The 20,721-nt window shown below is 47.0% G+C and overlaps 1 protein-coding gene across 3 annotated transcripts in view; it reads left to right on the top strand.

Annotated features, from left to right (window-relative positions):
- LOC124406651 (dachshund homolog 2) overlaps positions 1 to 20,721 on the top strand; it is a 175,834-nt gene that overhangs the window by 127,693 nt on the left and 27,420 nt on the right. For all 3 annotated transcript variants that reach the window (XM_046882138.1, XM_046882139.1, XM_046882140.1), the window contains one exon: positions 11,809 to 11,892. In XM_046882138.1, coding sequence (XP_046738094.1) covers positions 11,809 to 11,892 — 84 coding nt within the window. The remainder of the gene's footprint in view (positions 1 to 11,808; positions 11,893 to 20,721) is intronic.

Genomic DNA, 20,721 nt, shown 5'->3' on the forward strand with positions numbered 1-20,721 from the left:
CGCAAAAAGATAGTTTGTCGAAACAGAGCCAAGAATGGACTTCAAGTCAAGCAAAAGCATGTTGGTAATAGAATTACCCATTAGAATGGTAGTATTTTCACTCTGATACTAAGGCATCGTTAACGTACCGCGTGCATGTAAGAAATATGGAATCACCACTTCGCCTTCCTTACATAAGGAGCCAGGAAAAATGCAGGGGGTGGTTATTCTTGACCCCCCGGTTGTCGCCGGTGTTTGGTTCCATTTTTTATTTTTCTTCCTCCTTTTCGAAGAATTTATTCAAGCAGACAATATACGGGTGTGAGGCATGCGTAACTGCGTCCAGGTCGTCGCTGCCGATGGTGATGATGGTGGTGGTGGTGCCGATGCCGGAGTTGCTACTATCTCCGATCTCGGAGATAGCGACGTATGGCGGTAGGTGGATATCGGACGTGGGTGAGCCCGCACACACGCGTGTCTTGGCGATGGGAGAGGCGCCCCGAGGACCAGGGGGCCCCCGGAGGGAATTGAGTTGTAGCCGGGAGTGGAGGATCTTATGTAGATTCCTTGTAGATCGTGCGCCCGATTCGATCGCGATTGGCTACCCGGTACCGGGTTAATTAAAATTGTAGACTCGCCGTGGCTCTCTCTCTCTCCCTCTCCCTCCCTCCCTCTCTCTCTCTTTCACTCTGTGCACTATACGTGTACATACAAACCTGCGTGTCTCTACCTCGCAACTTGCGAGTATCGCGATTTTTGGTCACCGCTTGTGCTCCGCGGAACCGGACTTTATACTCACTAGTTCGATCTCTGCGTTTATCTCGACTCATCGGTCCACCAACCAGGTTCAGCTTATGGTTCAGTCGGAAAAGCGCCGGCGTCTTAGGCGACTTTCGATGTGACTCTGTTTGGCGTGTTCGACTCCTCTACATCTACACTGGACAATAGACCACGATGTCGGGAGAAAGACAAAACACAAGTCTCTCTCTCTCTCTCTCTCTTTCTCTCTCTTTCTCTGTCTATTGCATCAGTGAGTAGAAAATCTAATATTTTTTTGATACACTTTCGTGAAATATTCAAAGTAAGTCTTATCACCAAGGTATTGTCGCCGCAACTGAAAGGGGGGCGGACATCGGAGTCATTTCGGTTCCCGGTTATGAGAAGACAAGGTCGCCGGGGGTCGGCAGTGAATTACCGGTATAAGAGAGGCAGGAAGCCGAAGGAGAGTTCCGTGATCTCGAGGCCGATCAGCAGACGCGTGAGCGAGAGAATAACTTTTACAACCGGACCGCCGAAGCGGCAGCATGGCAGCGTGCATGGCATCAGGATGCAGGATGCAGCAGGACCTCACTCTCTTATAGCCGCAGTTTATATTACACCCGCGTTTGGAGACCGGTTTTTATTGTCTTTAATGTTTACTTTAATTAGTTGCCGCATTGTCTTGGATTTAATTAAGACCGAAATTAGTTTATTAGCCGGGACACACCCTCGCCCGTAAATGCTTCTTGTGTAGATTCAATATCGGAGGCACACATTCGTCTCGGTAAACGGCACTCGCGTGGGTTGTCCTGCAGGTTTCTACTAGGCGCATCACAGGTACCGATATCTATCTACAATAGACTCTGCGGACACACGTCGGATATGCTTGGCACCCATGGGCATTATATGGTGGCGCTTGACGTTAAACATTTTACACTCTTATCCCAAAGTAACGCGGGGTCGAAGAGCGAATTGAACCATCGATGAAAATTCTATCTCTTATTCTAGAAGACAAGACTGAGGTCTTCGATCTTTACAGTATTAGAACAGGTTTGAGCTAGTTGGCACATTTAACCGCACTTCTGAAGCTGTAGATACATAACCTATAAAAGCTGAGTATTTTCGCAATTAGTCCAAGTGTTATGTAATTAGATCCCTCAGTTTTGTGATGGTGTCTTATTGATACATTGATTCTATTCTTCTTTTCAAAAGAACTAATCACGAGAAATCATTACTACACAAGACTTCTTTTGATCGCTTGTAACTTATCGCAACGCGTTATTTTTTTGGATAGGTACCTAAATCCAATATTTACTATCGAGTCTCGAAATCGAATCACGTCGCGTTTCGTTTGTATCATTTATTTGTAGAGACTGAAACCATCCCGATAGATTTAGCTTCCGTTGCTTTCAATGTTATCAGCTTGGCGAAGACAGAATTGAGAGAGAAAGCAATTGGGTGCCAACTAGCTCCGGTGTCAATACCCAATACAGGATTGTTCGCGAATCAAAAATTATGGATTCGAGTACACATGACACGGCCGCGAGAATAACAAAGGCTATGTAAAGTATTAGTTCGTGTACGCGTACACGGAGAGCTATAACGTGTAGATATAAGACCGCATCAATTATATCAGGCTGGTTCCCATTATTAGCTGCCTATAATTTATTACTTTCCATCTTAATAAGCATAATAGTTCCCATGCTATTCTGCATCACCGGGGCTCGTATAACCGCGACCGAGTAGGGTATTATTTGTGCGATGTGTGCGTGTGCGACCTCTGACCCAGAGACAATCGTTAAGGTAGCGCGTTGGGCGGTTGGACTCTGGCAACAACCGGCGGATATTTAATTACCTCCAACGAAACGGGGCGGCCGAGGGGGGCGAACAACGCTCTCGACAGAGGAAGAAACGTTCGCCACGAATTCCGTATGCATGTGCATTATATCTTCCTCCTCCACCTCCTTCTCCACCTCCGCCCCCCAACCTCTATAGTGTGCGTATTTACGCCGTAACCCTAGCGTGAGTCCATCCAGGACGGGCCAGAGATAGAGTGAAAAGAAGTATAAAGATTTCCAGGGTAGAGAGGGGAAGAGCGAGAAAGAGAGAGAGAGAGAGAGAAAGGGGCAGACAACAACGGTACCGCACGTCTGTGTAAAAGGATTCGAGAAATATCCTCCATTTTTTCGTCTCGATCTGTTTTCTTTTATCGAGATGGATTTGGGAAATTGTAGAGAGAAAAGTGCAGCTTGGATGAAACGCGGAATACGAGAGATTAAGACGGAATAGCATCGGTCTTAATTAAACCGATCCGCAGTATGATGTATAATACGATGATTAATTATCCTTTTATAAAATTGAAATCGTTGGGTAAAGTCAAATCGAAAAAGAGCTTTTTTTTAAGTATTTAATTATTTTTCAAGTCGAACTATTCAAGAATAAAAACCATTTCTCTTCCCGTTGCTGAATCTGAAAACTAGAATGTGGAGAGCCGCTGAAAATCTGTGTATATTCCTTCTGAACTAGAGGCAATAAAAACTTTTATTAAAACATCGATGAAATATGAACGCGTGAAACAGAGCGGAACGAATAATCGTAGACTTGGTAAAATCTTTGGGAATAACAAAATTTTAAACAATATTCTTGACAGCATTGAATTTACTTCTGCTGAGTTGAATAGTGAGGCAGAAAATTGCTGTTATACGAGCGCATAAATTCGAATAGGCAGAGGCGAATGTATAGTGTAATTGAAGTAAGACTGAGAATCGGACGTCTACCATATACATATATATATATATATCTACTATACGACAAGTGCGAATGGTGATTCTGATGTTAAAAATGAGAGTTGAAATACCGAAGGAGCAATCCTCGCGGTTAACGCTGTACGGGGCATTATGTTATAGGGGGATCGGAGGCGTTTATTGGCCAGAATACAGAAACTGGTTGTACGGCGAGGCTGGTTGCCTTATTATTTTTGCCCTCCGCGCACTGGCAAGAAGTTAGCCAGTTGAGATCAGCTTAAGAGTTGGGCGAGGAGAAGAGAAGGGAGGAGAGGAGAGGAGAGGAGAGGAGAGGAGAGGATCAGGTATGTCGTCTCAAACGGGGGCCCTCAACGAGGCCAGAAGAGCGCATATACCTCGGTTCGCGTAAAATGAGTAAAAAGAAGAGGTCGCTGAAATAAAAAGGAGGAGAAAATCCGAAGACAATACGATGTTGCCGCGGCCGGTCGCTTGTCGGATACCACCTCGGACCCACGAGCAGGCTCCGGGAGGGCGGCCCGCCGATTGTCAATTAAAGAAACCTCGGGCCTTAGCATATAGCACCACTTAGAAGGCCCACGGCTCGAGCGAGAAGGCGGAGGACTCGCGGGGAGAAGAAAATAAACGCAACGCGGCGCAGCGCAACGCGCGCTTTGCACCCGCGCGGAATTCAAGAGTTTTAACGCGCTAGAGAGAGAGAGCGCGGGAGAAGGAAGGGGCAGGAACCCCGGGAGGATAATAAATTATCCCTAACATGGGAACAACTAGTTGATTATTTACTTAACAATAAAAGAACTCACCCCGTGCAGCCCGCCAGCCTCGCTAAGCTGCAACAGCCACACCGATGTGAGTCCTCCCTCTCTTCTTCTTTTAAATTGACAACGAAACCTCGCAAGGTGTCCTCCTCCGATGTTAACGAAACTGTACCGGGTTGTAGATGAGGTGGAAACCATTCGAAACGAATTTTTTCTCTATTCATGACATTTGAATCGTCACAATAAGGTCGGTTCTTCTATTGTGGCTTCACCACTTCGAACTTGAAGTTCAGAGAGTCGTGATTCTAAATCACTGATCCAAAAACTCTCGCAACCACTTTTGTCACACTAAAGTATCTTCGAATGATTGTCATTTTGAAAAGATATTAGAGAGGGGTTGATTCCACCCTCTCATGAAAACATACATGTCAAGTGTTTTCATCCAACACTGATATGGGACTTCGTTGGAATGCTGATGAACCTGCGACTTCACGCGTGGCTTGTTACTTCCGATTCCGAGGAATGTGAAACACGACCGAGAGTCCCTTCTTGAGCTTTTCACGGAACTCTATACCATTCCGTCCATCGGCGATGATCCGATCATCCGGGCTTCGGAACAGAAACTCTGATCGAGCCTTGCCTGTCGTGTCTGGCAGGCAACGGAAGTCGACGGCGGAAGAGGCAGCCAAACAGTAACTTTGGTAGGTCGCGACTCGTTGAGACCCCAGCATCTCATCTTACCTGCAGAAGACTCGAAGGTGGGTCTGTTTTTCACTTGACTTGGCCTGATCTTTTTTCTTGACCTTTCGTCTCATTCATGGGGTTTGGAAAGGGCGGCTGCATCTGACCCGAAGCCATCTCTCTTAGCCATCTTCAATGTTCTACCTCATTCGTCCTTTTTCCTAGCGGACGAATGACGGCTGCATCAGCTTTCGACTTTTTACTCGATCGTTCTTTGTGACAGTCGATGCTCCTCGCCTCGGCCTGGTGCAACAGATCGGGCTTCGGTGACCGTAAATTCATCAGCCGAAGGAATAAAGTGGTTGGTTATGTGCGATTCCGTCTGAAAGCGACGACGCAGCTCGAAAAGTTGCACTGTAACAAAATCCTCGTTTCTTGTGGCAATAAAAGGCATCGTTAACCACGACACGAACTACAAGTTGCTCTTGTGCATATAATTCCTCCTTCACCCGTAACCCTGTTTTTAACTGTCTGTAAATAACTCCTTTTATTTACCCCTTTTTGATGCCGGTGAGCTGCATAATTAAACGGTAGTTAAAACTCTCCCTGTTGCCAGTCTCGGCTGTGCATGCAAGGTGCTTCTCTTTTATATTAATCAACGCGCACTTTTGCCGAGGGCCACACGCCACGGAGAACGCAAAGTTCCAATTTCTTAAAAATCGCAGTAACACGACCGCAAGTCACGACTGGGAAAATGGATGGAAAAATCCAGCCATCGTTTGGTCTCGAATTCCAATGCCTATTGCAATACTATATACTCACCCACGAAAAGGGCCATCTGGAAGAAGACACGGGCAAAAGAAGCACGCGAGGAGTTTGTGATGATGGAAACAAAAGTGTGCGAGTGAAACTTCCGAATCGGCATCTACTAGTCCATAAAGATCATATCTGTGGGCTGGCAGTTGGGCGTCCTGCGGGTCGTTGTTGAACGCGCGTTGACGTCTTGTTACAATACCAGGTGGATATTTACGATCTAAAAATAAACAAGAAGGTCTGTTCACCACGTCTGCAGTCGTTAGCCGACTGAAATATAAGGGCCATTGCTAGTGTGGGTGATAGTATTCCTGTCTACTCAGCGTGCGCTGTTGTATCATGATCTTTTCCTTCCAAGTATAGTCTGAACCGCCGAAAACTCTTTCGCGAAATCCACCGTAACGTTTCCAAGGAGTGCACATTGACAACACAATCATGTTCTCTCGGGAAGAGCCGGTAATATCGCAGATCGAGATCGAGCATCGCGAGAAGATCGCAGCTGCACCGAGGAAAGCGAATCGCACGATGATGAGAAAATAGCATGATTTGCATCGTAGGAATTGAGGGTATCAATTCGCATTTCCGGTGTCAGCTCGTGTACGAATGCGAGCCATAAGTGGTCGGGACATGCGATTCGAGGACGTCTGGTAGGCACGAAGGCGAGTAAAAGGACTCGCGCGACGCGAAATTTTCGACGTTTCGAAATCGGTCTGGCGAAATCAATAGCTCGCACCTCGTAATTCTGTGATCGTAAGCGGGCGGCCGCCATAACTCGACAGATTACCACCATCGGAAAGGACCTGCTCGAGGATGGCTCGCCGAGGCTATCGGCTGAACCAGAAAATGCTTTTGGCCGTATCGCTCTCCGCGGTCCGAGGCGGAGAGCCGAAGGTTAGCCTTTCAGGAGATAGACATTACCGATATACCACTCGGCGATCGGTAGGTACCTACGGCGAGCGTGCACTGTAGGTATCGGGATTACTAGGTGTCCACACACGCGTGACCGTTCAGCCTATAATTCCGGTTTGACAGACGCTTTTAGTCCGGCTCTAGCTGCACCTATGCAGCCACCTCCCACCTCTTTTAGCCCCGACTGACACAGGCCGCCGCCGTAGTCGCGCTAATATAACTATTTACTCAGTGTTAACACCTCCCCGTATAATAGACCCTGTTTAATATTTGATCGGCTAATGCTTTGATCGAAATCGAGCCTTGTCCCGTGTCTGTAGGACCATATGCCGTCTCCCGTCCTCGACGACGCTATCTTTCGCACGCGCGTGTTCCTGCTTGCTTGCTCGTTCGTGTTTTCTAGACCGCTGACAAGCCGAACAGAAATCAGGAATCAAGAGCGCACTTGACGTGCTAATTGAACGTGAAAACATCGTTAAGCTCAAACAACCGTCGAGCTAGGTATCCGCATGACTCGACGTTTATCTCGGTCTGTACAGTTCGACGCAGCCAACCTTACGGAGTGCGAAATTCCGAAAGACGCAACGAAGCGACAGGCCTAAGTCGGCCATCTCTTCCGAGGATCGCTTTTAACCGATAAGGTAATTAAGAGTGCAGTAAAACGCGTGCTGTCCCAGCGCCGGCGCTGAAACGAACCCAGGGACCATCTGCCGTCCATTTGAGCAACGTACGACAAATATGTACCTACATATCTGTATCACTCGACTGACCACTTACAGCCGACTCTAGGGACGCGGTGAGCCGGGCTGAAAACCACCTGTATCTCTTTAAACGTCAAAGTGTACCTGCTGATAAGCCGGCACATTCTCGTGTTAACAAATGGATTTGTCTATATTACTTATGCACATACGCGAACAGCGGGAACAGTTCAAAGTGGCTGGATATCTGGACAAACGTCGGAACCCGCGTGTGATAAAAGTGTTGATCACTTCCAGCTCTGCAGATTACGGTTTCATTGGATTTTTCACAGGAGTGTATGGATGAATGGATAGCCTAGTCGACAGCGTTTTCCATCAACTCTGGAATACAAGTGTAATCTCAAAAATAAAGTCCATTTGGAACGGTAATCATGATTGAACGAAACTTGAGAAGCCCTTCGAGGGTTGTTTCTTGGGTTCGATATTATAAAGCTGAAAACTTTTCGGCTTTCTTGACATTCGATTGCTGCACTTATCCTGCGGAATAGGCGACCTGCCATAGGGAGCTGGAGAAATGGTCGAGTTACATCGAAAGCCGCTATTCGTTGTAGCGTAATCCTATTTTCGTTAATGGTTAATGGGAGGCAAAGTGGCCAGCGGCCGGAACACCGGCTAAGTCCGTCTTAAACCCGGACCGAACCCTTGTAGACTATTCTATTCTAGGCCAGGGTTATAATCTGCATCGGATAACTATTGGCTTCTACGAGTCGCGTCAACGTCCGAACTTGGAAACATGTTTCCATCCCTTGGCCCTCCGGCTGAGCTGTGCAAGAAACGGCGGACCATGAAAACGGGGAAAATTTTGCAGCTTCCAGAAGCGTGGCGAAGGCATTTCACCGGACTGCTTAACCGGAGTCTGTTTCTGTGATCGTGGTATCCAGCCCTCGTGAAATGACAATTATATTTCAACCCGAAGGGGAGGGAGAACCCTTCGGGAGAAAACGCTTAATTACTATTCAACTATAATATGCAAGGGTAGAAACAATAATATTCTACAACCCTTCGCGAATGCCCCTACCGTCTAGGCAAACACTGCAACATTAGGATTAGCTGGGATTAGGATTTCGGATTTATGAAATTCAAATCCAGGCACGGGAAGTAGCGGAAGCTGAGCTTGAAGATAAGGATCGATTGATCTCAATTCGCGGTCAGCTTTGATCAAGATGCCTCGATGAAGACTGGCTGCACTCGCATTGAGTTCACAAGTACGAAACCAACGACGCCTCACCCTTACCGCTCCTCCCTCCCTTCTCGTTGTAAATTATAAAATAATCCCCCGGTTAATTCCTATCCATAGTTTATTACCGCACTTAATCCATCAGTTAAATTAAATTCATAAATACCTAGCTAGAGTTCCGAGACGTCCCCCCCTCCCCCCCTCTCTCTCTCTCTCACTCTCTCTCTTTCCCTCATTGGAAATACACTTCCACTCAACTCTGTTCTGCTGTGTTTTGCAAGAGGCGTTCCGCGGTACCAAGCAGATGGAAAGTTGGACTCCAGCACGGTAGTTGGCTCCCCTTGATTGAATTATATTAACGTTCGCATTATTAATACCCACAAAGTTATTTATCCTTTAAATCTGGATGGCCATTGATGATGATCAGAGTCGGAAATAATTTCTGTTAAATTCGTTTCAACATTTTCTAAGTTGATTTCACCTGTTCCAATGTGTAAGAAAATTAACATATTATTTCAAAAAGCGTTTCACGCGTGCCCAATATTTATCCAACGAATGTCTTTCCGCCCCCGCGATATTCGAAACACGGAAACCACATTATACCGGCGGAGCGATTGCCGATCTATGCCCCCCCTTGTAGGTACATCCGCCTTATTTATACACGTTGCCGGGCTTCTCTGCGTGTGTGTGTGTGTGTGTGCGAAAACGCACACCAGGCACATCTACACGCGCGATATTTACTCGTGTATAGGCGAATAGCCGCGGGCGGTTCGCCTTGTTGTTTCTGAGGGTGGGCCTCCGGGCTTGCGAATATCTTAGCACGTGGCCTCGCGAATGGCTCGACTTGACTCTGGGCTAAGGACGGTGGTGCAACAGTCGCTAATCAATAATCATGCCCTTCCGATCCACTCACCTTACCTCGCGAATTCGCAGCCGCGTTTTCTTGGCTGGAAAATTATTGGGCCAACCGTTATACCACCCCCTCCCCTCTATCACCACTCCTCGAGTCGTGTATGAAAGTGGAGAATTTTTCATCCGCAATGGAATTTGCCGCGTTTTTAACATCTAATGAGAATCTCCCGACACGTTTTTCAAAGTTTACGACGTGAGACCCGGTCTAATTGAAATAAGAATGATATAGAGTTTGCGAAAGAGCCTGAAAATTAGGGGGACGCGGCGATGGTTCACTTAAGAATCGGATCCCCCGTGTACCAGCCGCAGTGGAAAAGTAACTGCGTGCTTTCGCAGCATCACACATTTTCCCGCATATTAATCCCTGCAACTTTAATGCTCACGACCCCGCAGGCTAATTTCAATACGCACATTTTCCCGCATAATTGATTTACGATTCTTCTCATTCTTCTTCTTCTTCTTCTCGTTATTCTCCCCTCACTTGAAACCTCAAGGTGTTTTTCGACCGTTGAAAATTATCTCAAGGTCGTAAATATGCTGGCTGCACGCGCATTTGCCAGAGTGCATTTGAAATGATAACGCTCGGGAATCGGTCAAGGGGTGGAACGACGAAGGTGTGTAAGTTAAGAAATGGGTAAAGGGGCGTCTGAAGCCGTCGCCACGGAGGTGTGGAAATAAAAATTCACGGGTCGTTGAACAAGGTCGTTCGCTGAGACGATCGTATCCCAATTCCAATCGAGTGAAGAAGGTGGCTTTAGACCGGCAGGCGAGTTGAGAGGCGGAAGGTAGAAGGTGGAACTGGTAAACCGATAGAGTTTTAAGTTCCACGTCTCTAAATCAAGACGCTTTAATTCGGTTTGCGGAAAGGGACGAAGACTCGCCTTTTTCTCCCCCGTTCGATTACCCTTCGGTGCAACGATCCGTCGCCGCCGAGGCTATAATTCGGTCAATTTACTACTCGGCAGTCGATAAAATGACGATTATGGCCTCGTCGCATGAAACTCACTCTCGGGTGCTTTGAATACGGAGAAAAAACAGTCCAGCATCGAGAACCCGCCTCTTATATCCCGCGGAGGATCGCGAGTAACTTCGAAGATGGGTCGAGGGATGAACGAGGGGAAGAAGGAAGGAAGGAAGGAAGGGAGCTCGAGGTAAATTGGAGCCTTGGTGGTTGTGTCCGGTAATTTTGGCCGGCGACCCGGACGTCGACCGGCTTCATTCCGCAGGTTGCACGGCGCAGCTCGATCGGAGAGATTCAATTTGAAACGCCGTTCAACGTAGTTAAAAATCGCGGAGAAAAACGTCGGTTACTGCCAAATTAAACGCGTTCACCAGCTGTTATGCCCACTTTAACCTCGTTATCGATCACCGTCCAGAGTCCCTCCTACCCTCACGCCTCGTTAGACTGCATCCGAGAGGAGACGTCGTTGATTAATTTATTAGGCAGCAGCAGAGCCTGATCCTGGCGGAGGATTTTCGTCGGAGCATCCCTTCGCCAGGTGAAGTGACCCTTCCACTTCGGAACTCGACCTGCACTCTACCTATCTACCAGGGAATAATTCAGTCCGAAGAAGACTGGGTCCAAGATGGAGAAGGTTCGCAGCAGTTAGCACCGGCTGAGGTCAGGTTAATTTGGCAATAACAGTCCTCAATTTCATCGTCGGAGAAATGAAGAGCCGGAGACCCGCAGGACGAGAGATGGGAATGGGAATATCGCACGGTCGACTGGCTCCGTGATTAAATCCAACGGTTCGCGAGCTCGGATCATCGCAGACCGACCAGCCAGTTCAGGGAACCAGAGCAGCTAGGGCGAGCATAGTTACCTCTAATAGAATTATATTAAGACGCGGAGCAGAAGCTGCGCTGCACCGAGCCCTTCTCTCTCTCTCTCTCTCGCTCTCTTCCTCTCCTCGAATCGAGCAATGTATCCATCCCACCGCCTCGACTACCCTCTACCCTTCGGTGTACTCGTCCCTTGGCGAGCACTCTCGAATGTTCCGATTCACCATCAGCCAATGTCCCGTTCCCTTCAAAGACGATCCTTGCCTTGGTGGAAGTCGCTGGGTCCCCGGAGAGCCACTGGGAACCAGATTAGGCATTTCGAATCTCGGAAGATGAGGGTTCCTCGCAAAAGTCCGAAACAATCGGGAGAGAGACGCTATTAGTCGCGTCAAATTGGGCTATTCCAGTCTGCTTCCAGAGTGTGGTGCGAAGGAATTGGGACCGTTGTTGGAATGACGATTAATTTGATGAAAAAAAAATGTAAAGACAACTGTTCATAATGGATTTTTATCACGTTTCAGCCGAACTTAGGATGGACGTACTCAGGGAGAAAGAGGTTAAAGACAGCTTGGAGCGGCAGCTACAAGACGAACAGAAGATCCGTGGTAAGTGCGAATTATACTTCAGACTTTTGACCGCGGTTACATCGATTGGTCCAAACTTCAAGCTGTTGAAACTCCGAACGTTATTAACCTTCGCAATTTTGTGGTAAACTTTCCACAGCACATGTGCACGTTGCTAGCGTTCCGAGTTTTGATCACTCGGAACTTTGACCCGAACCATGATGACCACAAGATTATTCCCTTATTTACACTCTGCAACAATCTGTGCATCGATTATAATATCGGGCTGGCTTCTCGAGACTAGAGGGTTAATTTGGTAACGAACCATGAAGCCGTACGTTTTAAACTAGCTACGCACATCGAGTCTGCCGGTTTAAAGTCCCTCGTATCCTGTTGCCTGACGCTCGAGTCTCTCCTCGTGGAATGAGGCGGGATCACGAGACGGCAAATTCAGGCTCCGCGATCGCTCAACTAAGTTTGTATCAGATGCCACTTCGGAGTATCGAAATAGTCGACGCATCAGTCTTGGCCTCCTACATGCCTTGTGGAATCCAAAGGACCAAAAGGATTCTGATTAAAACTCGACATCGAGATCGCGATACGCTGCAAATGTACATGTGTAACAACGCCGTGTTTGGGGACGCGTCAAGGGTGCGTGGTGAAATATGGGGGTGGACAATGCGTGTCAGATAGGTTGGTACCAGCTTCCCCGATCTTCGATTCTCTCTTCTCGTCTTCGACGTCGAGTTCGCGTTACTCGGGTTCGAAACCGGACGAGCAAAGTACACGCGTTCAAAGATTGATGACGCCACTTTTTACTCCAGGACGATTTTTCACTACAAGATTCTTCCTTTTCATTTTTCACCTCCTCGATCTCTCTCTCTCTCTCTCTCTCACTCTCTCTTCATCCGGTTCGCGGGGTTACAAAAGCCGTTGAAATTCACATCGATTTGAAAAACTTTTCCCGACGATATTGACGTTTCTCTCGTTACTTCCTATTTCGTTGTTTTTTTATTTATGTTTTTCTTCTTTCTTTTTTTCTCTCTCGTCGAACCTTAGAGCGTGCAGCAGCACAGAGACCCTTAATGTCACACTCGCAATCTATATAGTTGCGTTCAGACTCTGTACCTAATATAATATCGTAAAATTGTATTTAAAATGTGACATCGGTCTGACAAGCGGACAATAAAAGGTTTATAAATATGTAAAGTCGAAGATAAGAAAATCCACGGGGTGAAATCCTGCACCACCGCCACCCGCCTTTATTAAAAGACCATTTCAACGAGCCCCGATAATCAATAAATTCAACCCCGACTCCGCCCTTCTAACATCGCAAAGCCGTAGCTCATCGCAGTTGCACATACGCCTTGCTGGACGCGGAAGATTCGACCAATTCGACAGAAACGCGGCTCTTGGCTCTTGGCTCTTGGCTCTTGGCTCTTGGCTCTTCTCCGGCAAAGCTGATACGAACTGCAGCCGATGGAATCGAAGAAATCGCGGAAATCGAGGGAATCGACTGCCTCGCCTCGGTTCTGCACCCTCGCGGTAACGCGAGCCTGGGACAACACCGGTCCATTAGTCAACCAGCTCGGTGTCAATACATGAATATGACAGGCCAGTCACTGAACCCAACCCTAGTGTCTCACGATGTCGAGTAAATAGAGGAAACCGTCCGATCCTGCACGTGCTAGACTCACGAACGCGACACACGTCCTTGCAGCAAGTCTCATCCTTGCGGTTTGTCGTCCCCCTGCCGCCTGCAGGACTCGCTGACATTCGGACATTCGCAAAGCACATCAGCAGTACGAAGGAACCTTACCAGGATTCCTTCTCCTGTATACCTGTAAGTCCTATAAGATCTTGTCCGAAGTCTGCGTCGTATCGTCTTCACAGTTGAATGATCGAGGTCCTGAACCGTACACGTGAACAACACACTGCACATCAAAAACGAGCCTAGGTGGAAGGTGAGAAGCGGTGGGGGTGGTCTCCGAGAATTTTGAAGACGGGAAAAGAAACCACCCTTGTTAGTAACGTCGTTAGTTTGCCGGGGCGAGGAAGGGTGGCGAGAGAGATGAGAGGGAGGGGGAGGAGGAGGAAGAGGAAGAGGCGGGTGACACGGTGTCTCTTACAAGACAGTCATTAGTCGAATGAGAGGAGATATTTTCGAGAGTGTGGGTAAATATCCGTGCGACTCGTTCATCAATCATCTGCAACTTCCAGACGACGTCGAAGACGTCGACACACATACAAGTAAAACCGGAAGATGCACGTCTCTTCCTTTCCTCACGTGTGTGTTATTATACATGTATGTACATCTGCCCGTGAAGGTGTATGTGCATTAAAATACCTATTAAAATACGTAGACGAAGGGCGGGAACATATGAACGCCTGCTCCGGAGCACCGAATAACAAATATCAACTTACGAAGGCTGCTCCTTAAAACTACGGGATCAGAACCTTCGATTCCACGTGTACGACACGCAGCTTTCATGGAAATTAGATCGTCGATGCTTGTATATTGTCAAACACGGTTGTATGCGTTCAATTTTAATTAGCGATATATTTTGATGACAGGGCTTGTTTTCTCGACTTGGCCCTTGGCACGGCGTTAACCTCAAGTTCCATCAATTTAAATGTCCAACTTCGAGACGAAACAACCTCAACATTGACTAGTGGTAGAAACTCCATCGGATTGTCAGCAACAAAACCAAAGTCTGAGGTATGGGGTGAGTCGTAGAGCCTATGTAACCTCTTCAAGAGGCAAACATGAGGGATGGAATGGCTGAGAGAGCAAGGAGGGGGGATATTAGCCTACTTAATAAGCTACTTGGCATTTCGATAAAGGTTGAAAGTCGCAGGGGCGTACGCACGGGGCGAAAGGGGGATTTATTGTGTCTTCTGCTAGGTGAAGCCGCGTTTCGTCTTTCGGAACAATATATAAGGCGACCTTTATCACCCAGACGTACAAGCTTTTACTGCCAAGGGGTTCTCAGGCGACATCCAACTGACAACGATTGCCTGTTCCGGGTATCGATCAGCCCGTTTCTAGCGGAAATTGTCTGACATCACCTTCTGCATCTCGAGCGTGTGGTGCAGCTGTGGTGTGCATACAAGCATCAGTGAGACGGTATTGATCGAAACTGAGCACATAACTCTAGATTACAGAGACGATCAAGGGGGCGAAGGGGATTAACGTTTGATACGCGATGTTAATCAGGTTTACGACTCGAAGAACGAGTCGGGATGTATTCCATATACCGTTTTCCTCTCCTAATTTAGTAAATGTTTAAGTCTAAAAACGAGCGTAAAAATATACATCTTACGAAACTTATCCCGCGTATATACGAGTATATGTATATGTATGGATGATACGCAGGAAGGAATTAGTGTTTTCACGGTTTCGGTTATGCAGCCTCTCGCATACTTCCGCGTTTCTTTTTTAAATCTATATAAACTCAAAGTTCGTTTACGTAGCCTTCTTACAGCTGGCAGTCAAATTATGGCCTAAAGCAAGCCGAAAATTACACCCGACGATGGATATTGACGGAACGCAACGCAGCCGCAAGAAAAAAAAGAAAAAAAAAGAAAAGAAAGGAAAACAGAAGTTAACGGAAGAAAGGAGAGACAAACTTGTGGTTACTGAATCGTAACACAGCTCAACAATCAGGTCTGGGTATAATTCTGACCTCTTCAATCATCAGACTGCACTGACAATCCTTCTTATCAGCAGAATTACGAGTGATGATGAAATTTGGCAGAACCGAACGAGACGACGTGAATCTTCGCAGGTGGCGGAAACGCAGAAAAACGTTTCAGCGACAAAGGTTAAGGAACGAAAAGCGATGACTTGCGGTAGCGAACGAGGGCCGTTGACGTCTTGATTCGAAGCTTGGTTCTTACGTCGAAAATCCAGGGGGAAACCGGGGGGCGTGGCGGTGTTCTCGATGGGATTTGTTTAAGGCTGGTATAACCCCGCAAGAAAAGCAAACAATTTTTTGGCCATTTGACGTCAGGCGGACCTCTTCGACCTCTTTTAAACGAGTTGGGGAAAATTTTTATCCTGTATGTGCTGTAGACTCCTCGGCGACGACGCGACGCGACGTTGGTATTTATCATCTCGCACCGACTCGAACGATAATATTAATATTATAAACCCGGCAACAACGTGCCTTCGATATCATAATAAATAGGCAAACTTCGAAACCGACCTCGGAGTTTCCCGCGCAGCCGAGTAACGCCCTATAGTCTATCGCCACCTCTGGACACGATCCAAAACCGGATGTTCTGGCCGCCCGCCTCTGTCTATAAGGAAAAAAATTTCACTCCTACAACTACCGGGGCCAGATGCTGGTGCCCGCATTTGGTACGGGTATTGTTTCACTCCTGGAACGAATCCTGGAAGTCATTGATGCTCACTTAAGGATGCATCGACACTGTCCATAGCCGTGATACGGCCGACAACTTTTTATGGATTCTGCACGTTTTTGGAAAAAAAATCGCAGTGACCGGTGAGCTGATATCGTTGTATGTCGGAAGTCGTCGATTTTTAGTCGCGTAGAGAATTGGTCGAACGACTAGAAGCCGGGAGAAGCGACTGGGGTTGCGGAAAGAGATTTATACGACCCTCCCCCAAAGCGGGTTCGCTCGCGAATTAGCCAAGCTGTGACGCCAGGATCGAGTGTCGGAGTAATTGGGCCTCGGGGGACCTGCGGCGCCCGCTTTTCCCCTCGCCGTCAACCTGCGACGCCATTTCTCGAACCTGGACGCGACGCACCGCCGAGCATCGTCGGACCGTGATTATTAATCCGCCTGGAAAGAGTTGAGAAAAAAAAAATATCACAGAATTTCAGAAACAGATTAGCAAAGATAAAACCCTCTTAGATTATCTTAGCCTCAGGATAGTTGAAAACTGCAGATAACTTCTCAGGCTAGACACTGCGATGCAACGCTTGCACTGTTGGCTTGCAAATTGATGGTGACAAAATATTTAATTATAATTCCTCTCGCCAAGATCGAACTATATTCTAAATAAAAATGAAAAGATTTTTAACCACGTATTTCTGCAGTGTTTTTCAAATACTCCGAGTTCAATTGGAACAAATTACAGGGTTCGATATATGATACAAGATTTAAACTTTTTATCAGAAATAAGTTGACATTGGCAACATTTGTTGTGACACAACACAGAGGAAGACGAGTACTTAGCTGCGCGTTGAAGAGACTGAGAAAAATCCATTTCATCTGGCTTTTGAGTAGGAAATTTTTTTTTCTCTATCGGTAAAGAATCATCCTGGATAATGGAGGGGGGGGATTAACTTCGACTCTGACACCTTTTTCCCAGACAAATAACGCACGTTTTATATGGCCAAGAGCATTACACTGTATCGTCATACATAGTGTATTCCTCAATTTCCAATGAGTCGGAATAGGAAATGAAACGCCGTTGAAGCATGTCGACAAAGGGGATGTAACGCCGAGCAGGCAGAGCAGAGCGGCGCTTCGGCTTCGGTCGAGTATGAACCTCCTAATGTTCACACGCGACGGTCATCGGCGTGACTTTGTTTCGCGACCAGCACCCCCGAGCACCCCGCAGCCCAACGAAAGGGTTCAATGAATCAGAATACGGCACGTAGGTACCTACCCACCTACGTGCCCACCTCGCCTATCCTGCAGCGGCCTGTCGTCGCCGCGCCTACCTTCGCACCTACAAAGCGAGCGTGTTTACAAAGGCCTTCTTCCGCGAATTTGCATTGGGGGGCGGGGGTGTCCAGTCCTCTCGCGCCTCCGAGCTTCGCCACCGTTTCGTGCCAGCCTGCCGACAGCTTACTTCAAAGAGTCGCGACGCCGCCCCCCACCCCCACCACCGAGTCTCTTTACCTCGGCGAAACTCACCCTCGAAGGGTTGTCAACCCGTCGCAACCGCGACCCTCTCTCGTTCTGTGCTTCACGATGATCATCTCTACTGCAGAAATGTCACTGCGATGCCTGGGATTAGGTAGGCGGAAAGGAACTTCGAAAAATGGCAAAATAAAACTATCTTAGCCTATTATTTTAAAGTTGGAATTTCACATTTTCTGCATTCAAAAAACGAAACTTCCGACTGTAAATACTTTGCTAAATCTCGTACATTTCGAAAATGTTACTTCAAAGTTCAGAGGACTTTATTTTCCAATGCTACTGTTCAACCGAACAAGAATTCTGTGTTTTGAGTTTTCGCAAGGTTCCACATTCTCAGCTATAACTTTCTCAGTTTTTGGAATTTGCCGCTTGTCAAGCCACGAAAATAAAGCTGAAGGATTCCACTATAACGATACGAAAAAAAAAAAATACAAGCAAGTACGTTTAACGGGAGCGAGTTAGGAACACTGCACCAGCATTCCGGGAGCCTGTAGAATGAATTTCCGGCAAGCGTTCATGTTTCTTACGGTGTTAATCGGCCGCATCGTTTCGGCGCAGGTCCGATGGCAGCATCAGAACAAGGAGCTGAAGTACAAAGCATGCAAGGGAAGCTGACACGGCCGGGGTCAACGGGCGATGGCGGTGCGGTCACTTTGCGAACTAAGCTGGCTTTGCTCTCAGTGTTTAATTAAGTTCAGGGATGTTACGGGTGTCGCTGAACACTCGCCTCTCGACCGGACGCCCCGCGCCTCTGCGGTCACCTGGGCGTCGTCGTCTGCGTGAGGAACTCGAGCTGTGCAGGGCGCGAAGAAAAACAGAGATCGAACATTCCCTTGCGGAGAAAAGCTCTCGGCGCGAGCTTTTGCTCACAAAGGCTTCTCCGCTCGCTTGCAGGTGTCATCACGGCTTGCTGGATCATCGACTCACGATCAAGCGCCCGATGGATCGGCACACACTTATAGATCCGCCTGCGTACGCATGATGCCTACTTCTCCGGCCTGGCTTGATGCTGCGTACCTGCCTGATGACGCCCCTCTCTCTTTACATCCTTATGTAAAAATAGAACGTAGGTACTTCGACGCCTGATACAGAGCCGCGAATTACCCACGCTTCGACCGGCTCCTCCACTCGCCGACGGTAATCACTGGTCAACCGAGAAAATGAACCTGGCACGATCCGGCTTAAGGCCGCGCTCGGGACTCCGTTACCGACAACATTACGAATTCATAACAATTCAGGGATTGTTGGACCGTCTCAGAATCCCACAAAAGTGAAAGCAAATTATTTAAAAATACTCTTTGAACGAATTTTTATTGTTATACTAAGATTCGAAAATTATCGTTGGTCTGACATCAATTCATAGTGTCCAATGGTCCTGAAGATGTCCTAGAATTCTGCTAGTGTCCTGAAAATATTCTAGTTTTAATGAATTTGTTACGGATTTTTTAATAGACAACGTGCTGAACGTCTGAGTAACTGTCGGTCTTCAACTCTTCAGCGAGGGTCCTGACAGCGGTTTATCGATAAATGGCAGGTGCAGGTGCAAAAGTTGAGATTGCGAGGAATCGCGGCATCCGGAGATGCAGAGAAGAGAATTTGCGAGCGTAAGCCAGGGTGCGGATAGGTTGGAGGCGGATGATAGGGATGGTTTTCAGCGGATCGCTGCGCGCGCATATTCTGATATAATATTTCCGACGAACACGCTGGTAGCGGGGGGCGGACTCCGCACCCCGCTGAAAAATAAACCGTCATGTGAAACGTAGCGAAAAATGAAATTTCAAAGCTTATTCTCATGCAACGTGAAATACGTGAAAAACGACGTCTAATCTCCCTTCATCCGCAGCCAGCCAGGCAAGAATCGGCGCGCATGATGAAAGAGAACTTGCTGCTGCAGGTATTGCCAGAGTTTCTCTTAAATTGATACGAATTTCATGAGTGCGCTGGCAAACGAGCGAGAGATGAAGACAAAAGAGAATAAAGGAGATACATGCTCATGTAATATCGTCAGGCGATTCTTAACCTAATTTGAGAAAGGCATTGTAGCGTAAACGTGTGTATATAGGTATAATAAATACTAAAGGTATTACTGTACCTTAGGGTGGTCCTTAAAAAGGTAATTCTTTAGTTTCGACCTGCATATCTCGCAAATTAACTTCAGATAATTCGAAAACAATTTCCTAATTTTTCAGATTTTTATCTCAATTCTGACTCGTGTCTCAAAGAGAGTGGATTCCATTTAACCCTTTTGGGGCACATCAAATCGATCGACCAGATTTTCATGAAATTTGGTATTGGGGAGTTTCTTGCGTCACTAATTACGAAGCTGAACTCGAAATTTGACAATTTGAAATGACGGTTTCAAGATGCTGGAGTGAAATACAAAAAGTCATTTGCTTTCGATAAAACTCGGTACTCCGGAGTTTTTGAGGTCACTGATTACGAATCTGAATTGAAATTAAAAAATTCAAAATAGTAGATCCAATACAACAATATCAAGTGACTCTTAGGGTTTTGGTTCAGATATTTGGTGTTGTTAGATACGTCAGTTTGAATTTCCACATTTGGAGTTCAGATTCGTAATTAATGACCCAAAAAAACTCTTCTATACCAAATTTCATCAAAATCCGTTCGGTAGATTCAATGTGCCCCTGAAAGTGTTGGATGGGGATAAAAATCTGAAAAATCGGGAATTATTTTTGAATTATATGAAGTCGATTGGGAAGCGAGTCGGTCGAAATCCAAAAATGATCTTTTCAAGGACCACCCCCACTGTGCACGTATTCCCGTATATATTATCACCAGGGAATATACACCTCCGGAGGAATGTAGTTTGGTAGCGATAAGCTAGTTACCCTCGCGTCACGCTTCAAAGCTCAAATATTTAGAATGCCCTAGGCAGCGTTGTTGCGAAGCGAAAATCTATCTATCCACACAATGTGCCGTCCAACTATACGTGTAGATACATTCGCACAC

This window comes from Diprion similis, chromosome 6, assembly GCF_021155765.1.
Source record: "Diprion similis isolate iyDipSimi1 chromosome 6, iyDipSimi1.1, whole genome shotgun sequence".
NCBI classification, from domain to species: domain Eukaryota; kingdom Metazoa; phylum Arthropoda; class Insecta; order Hymenoptera; family Diprionidae; genus Diprion; species Diprion similis.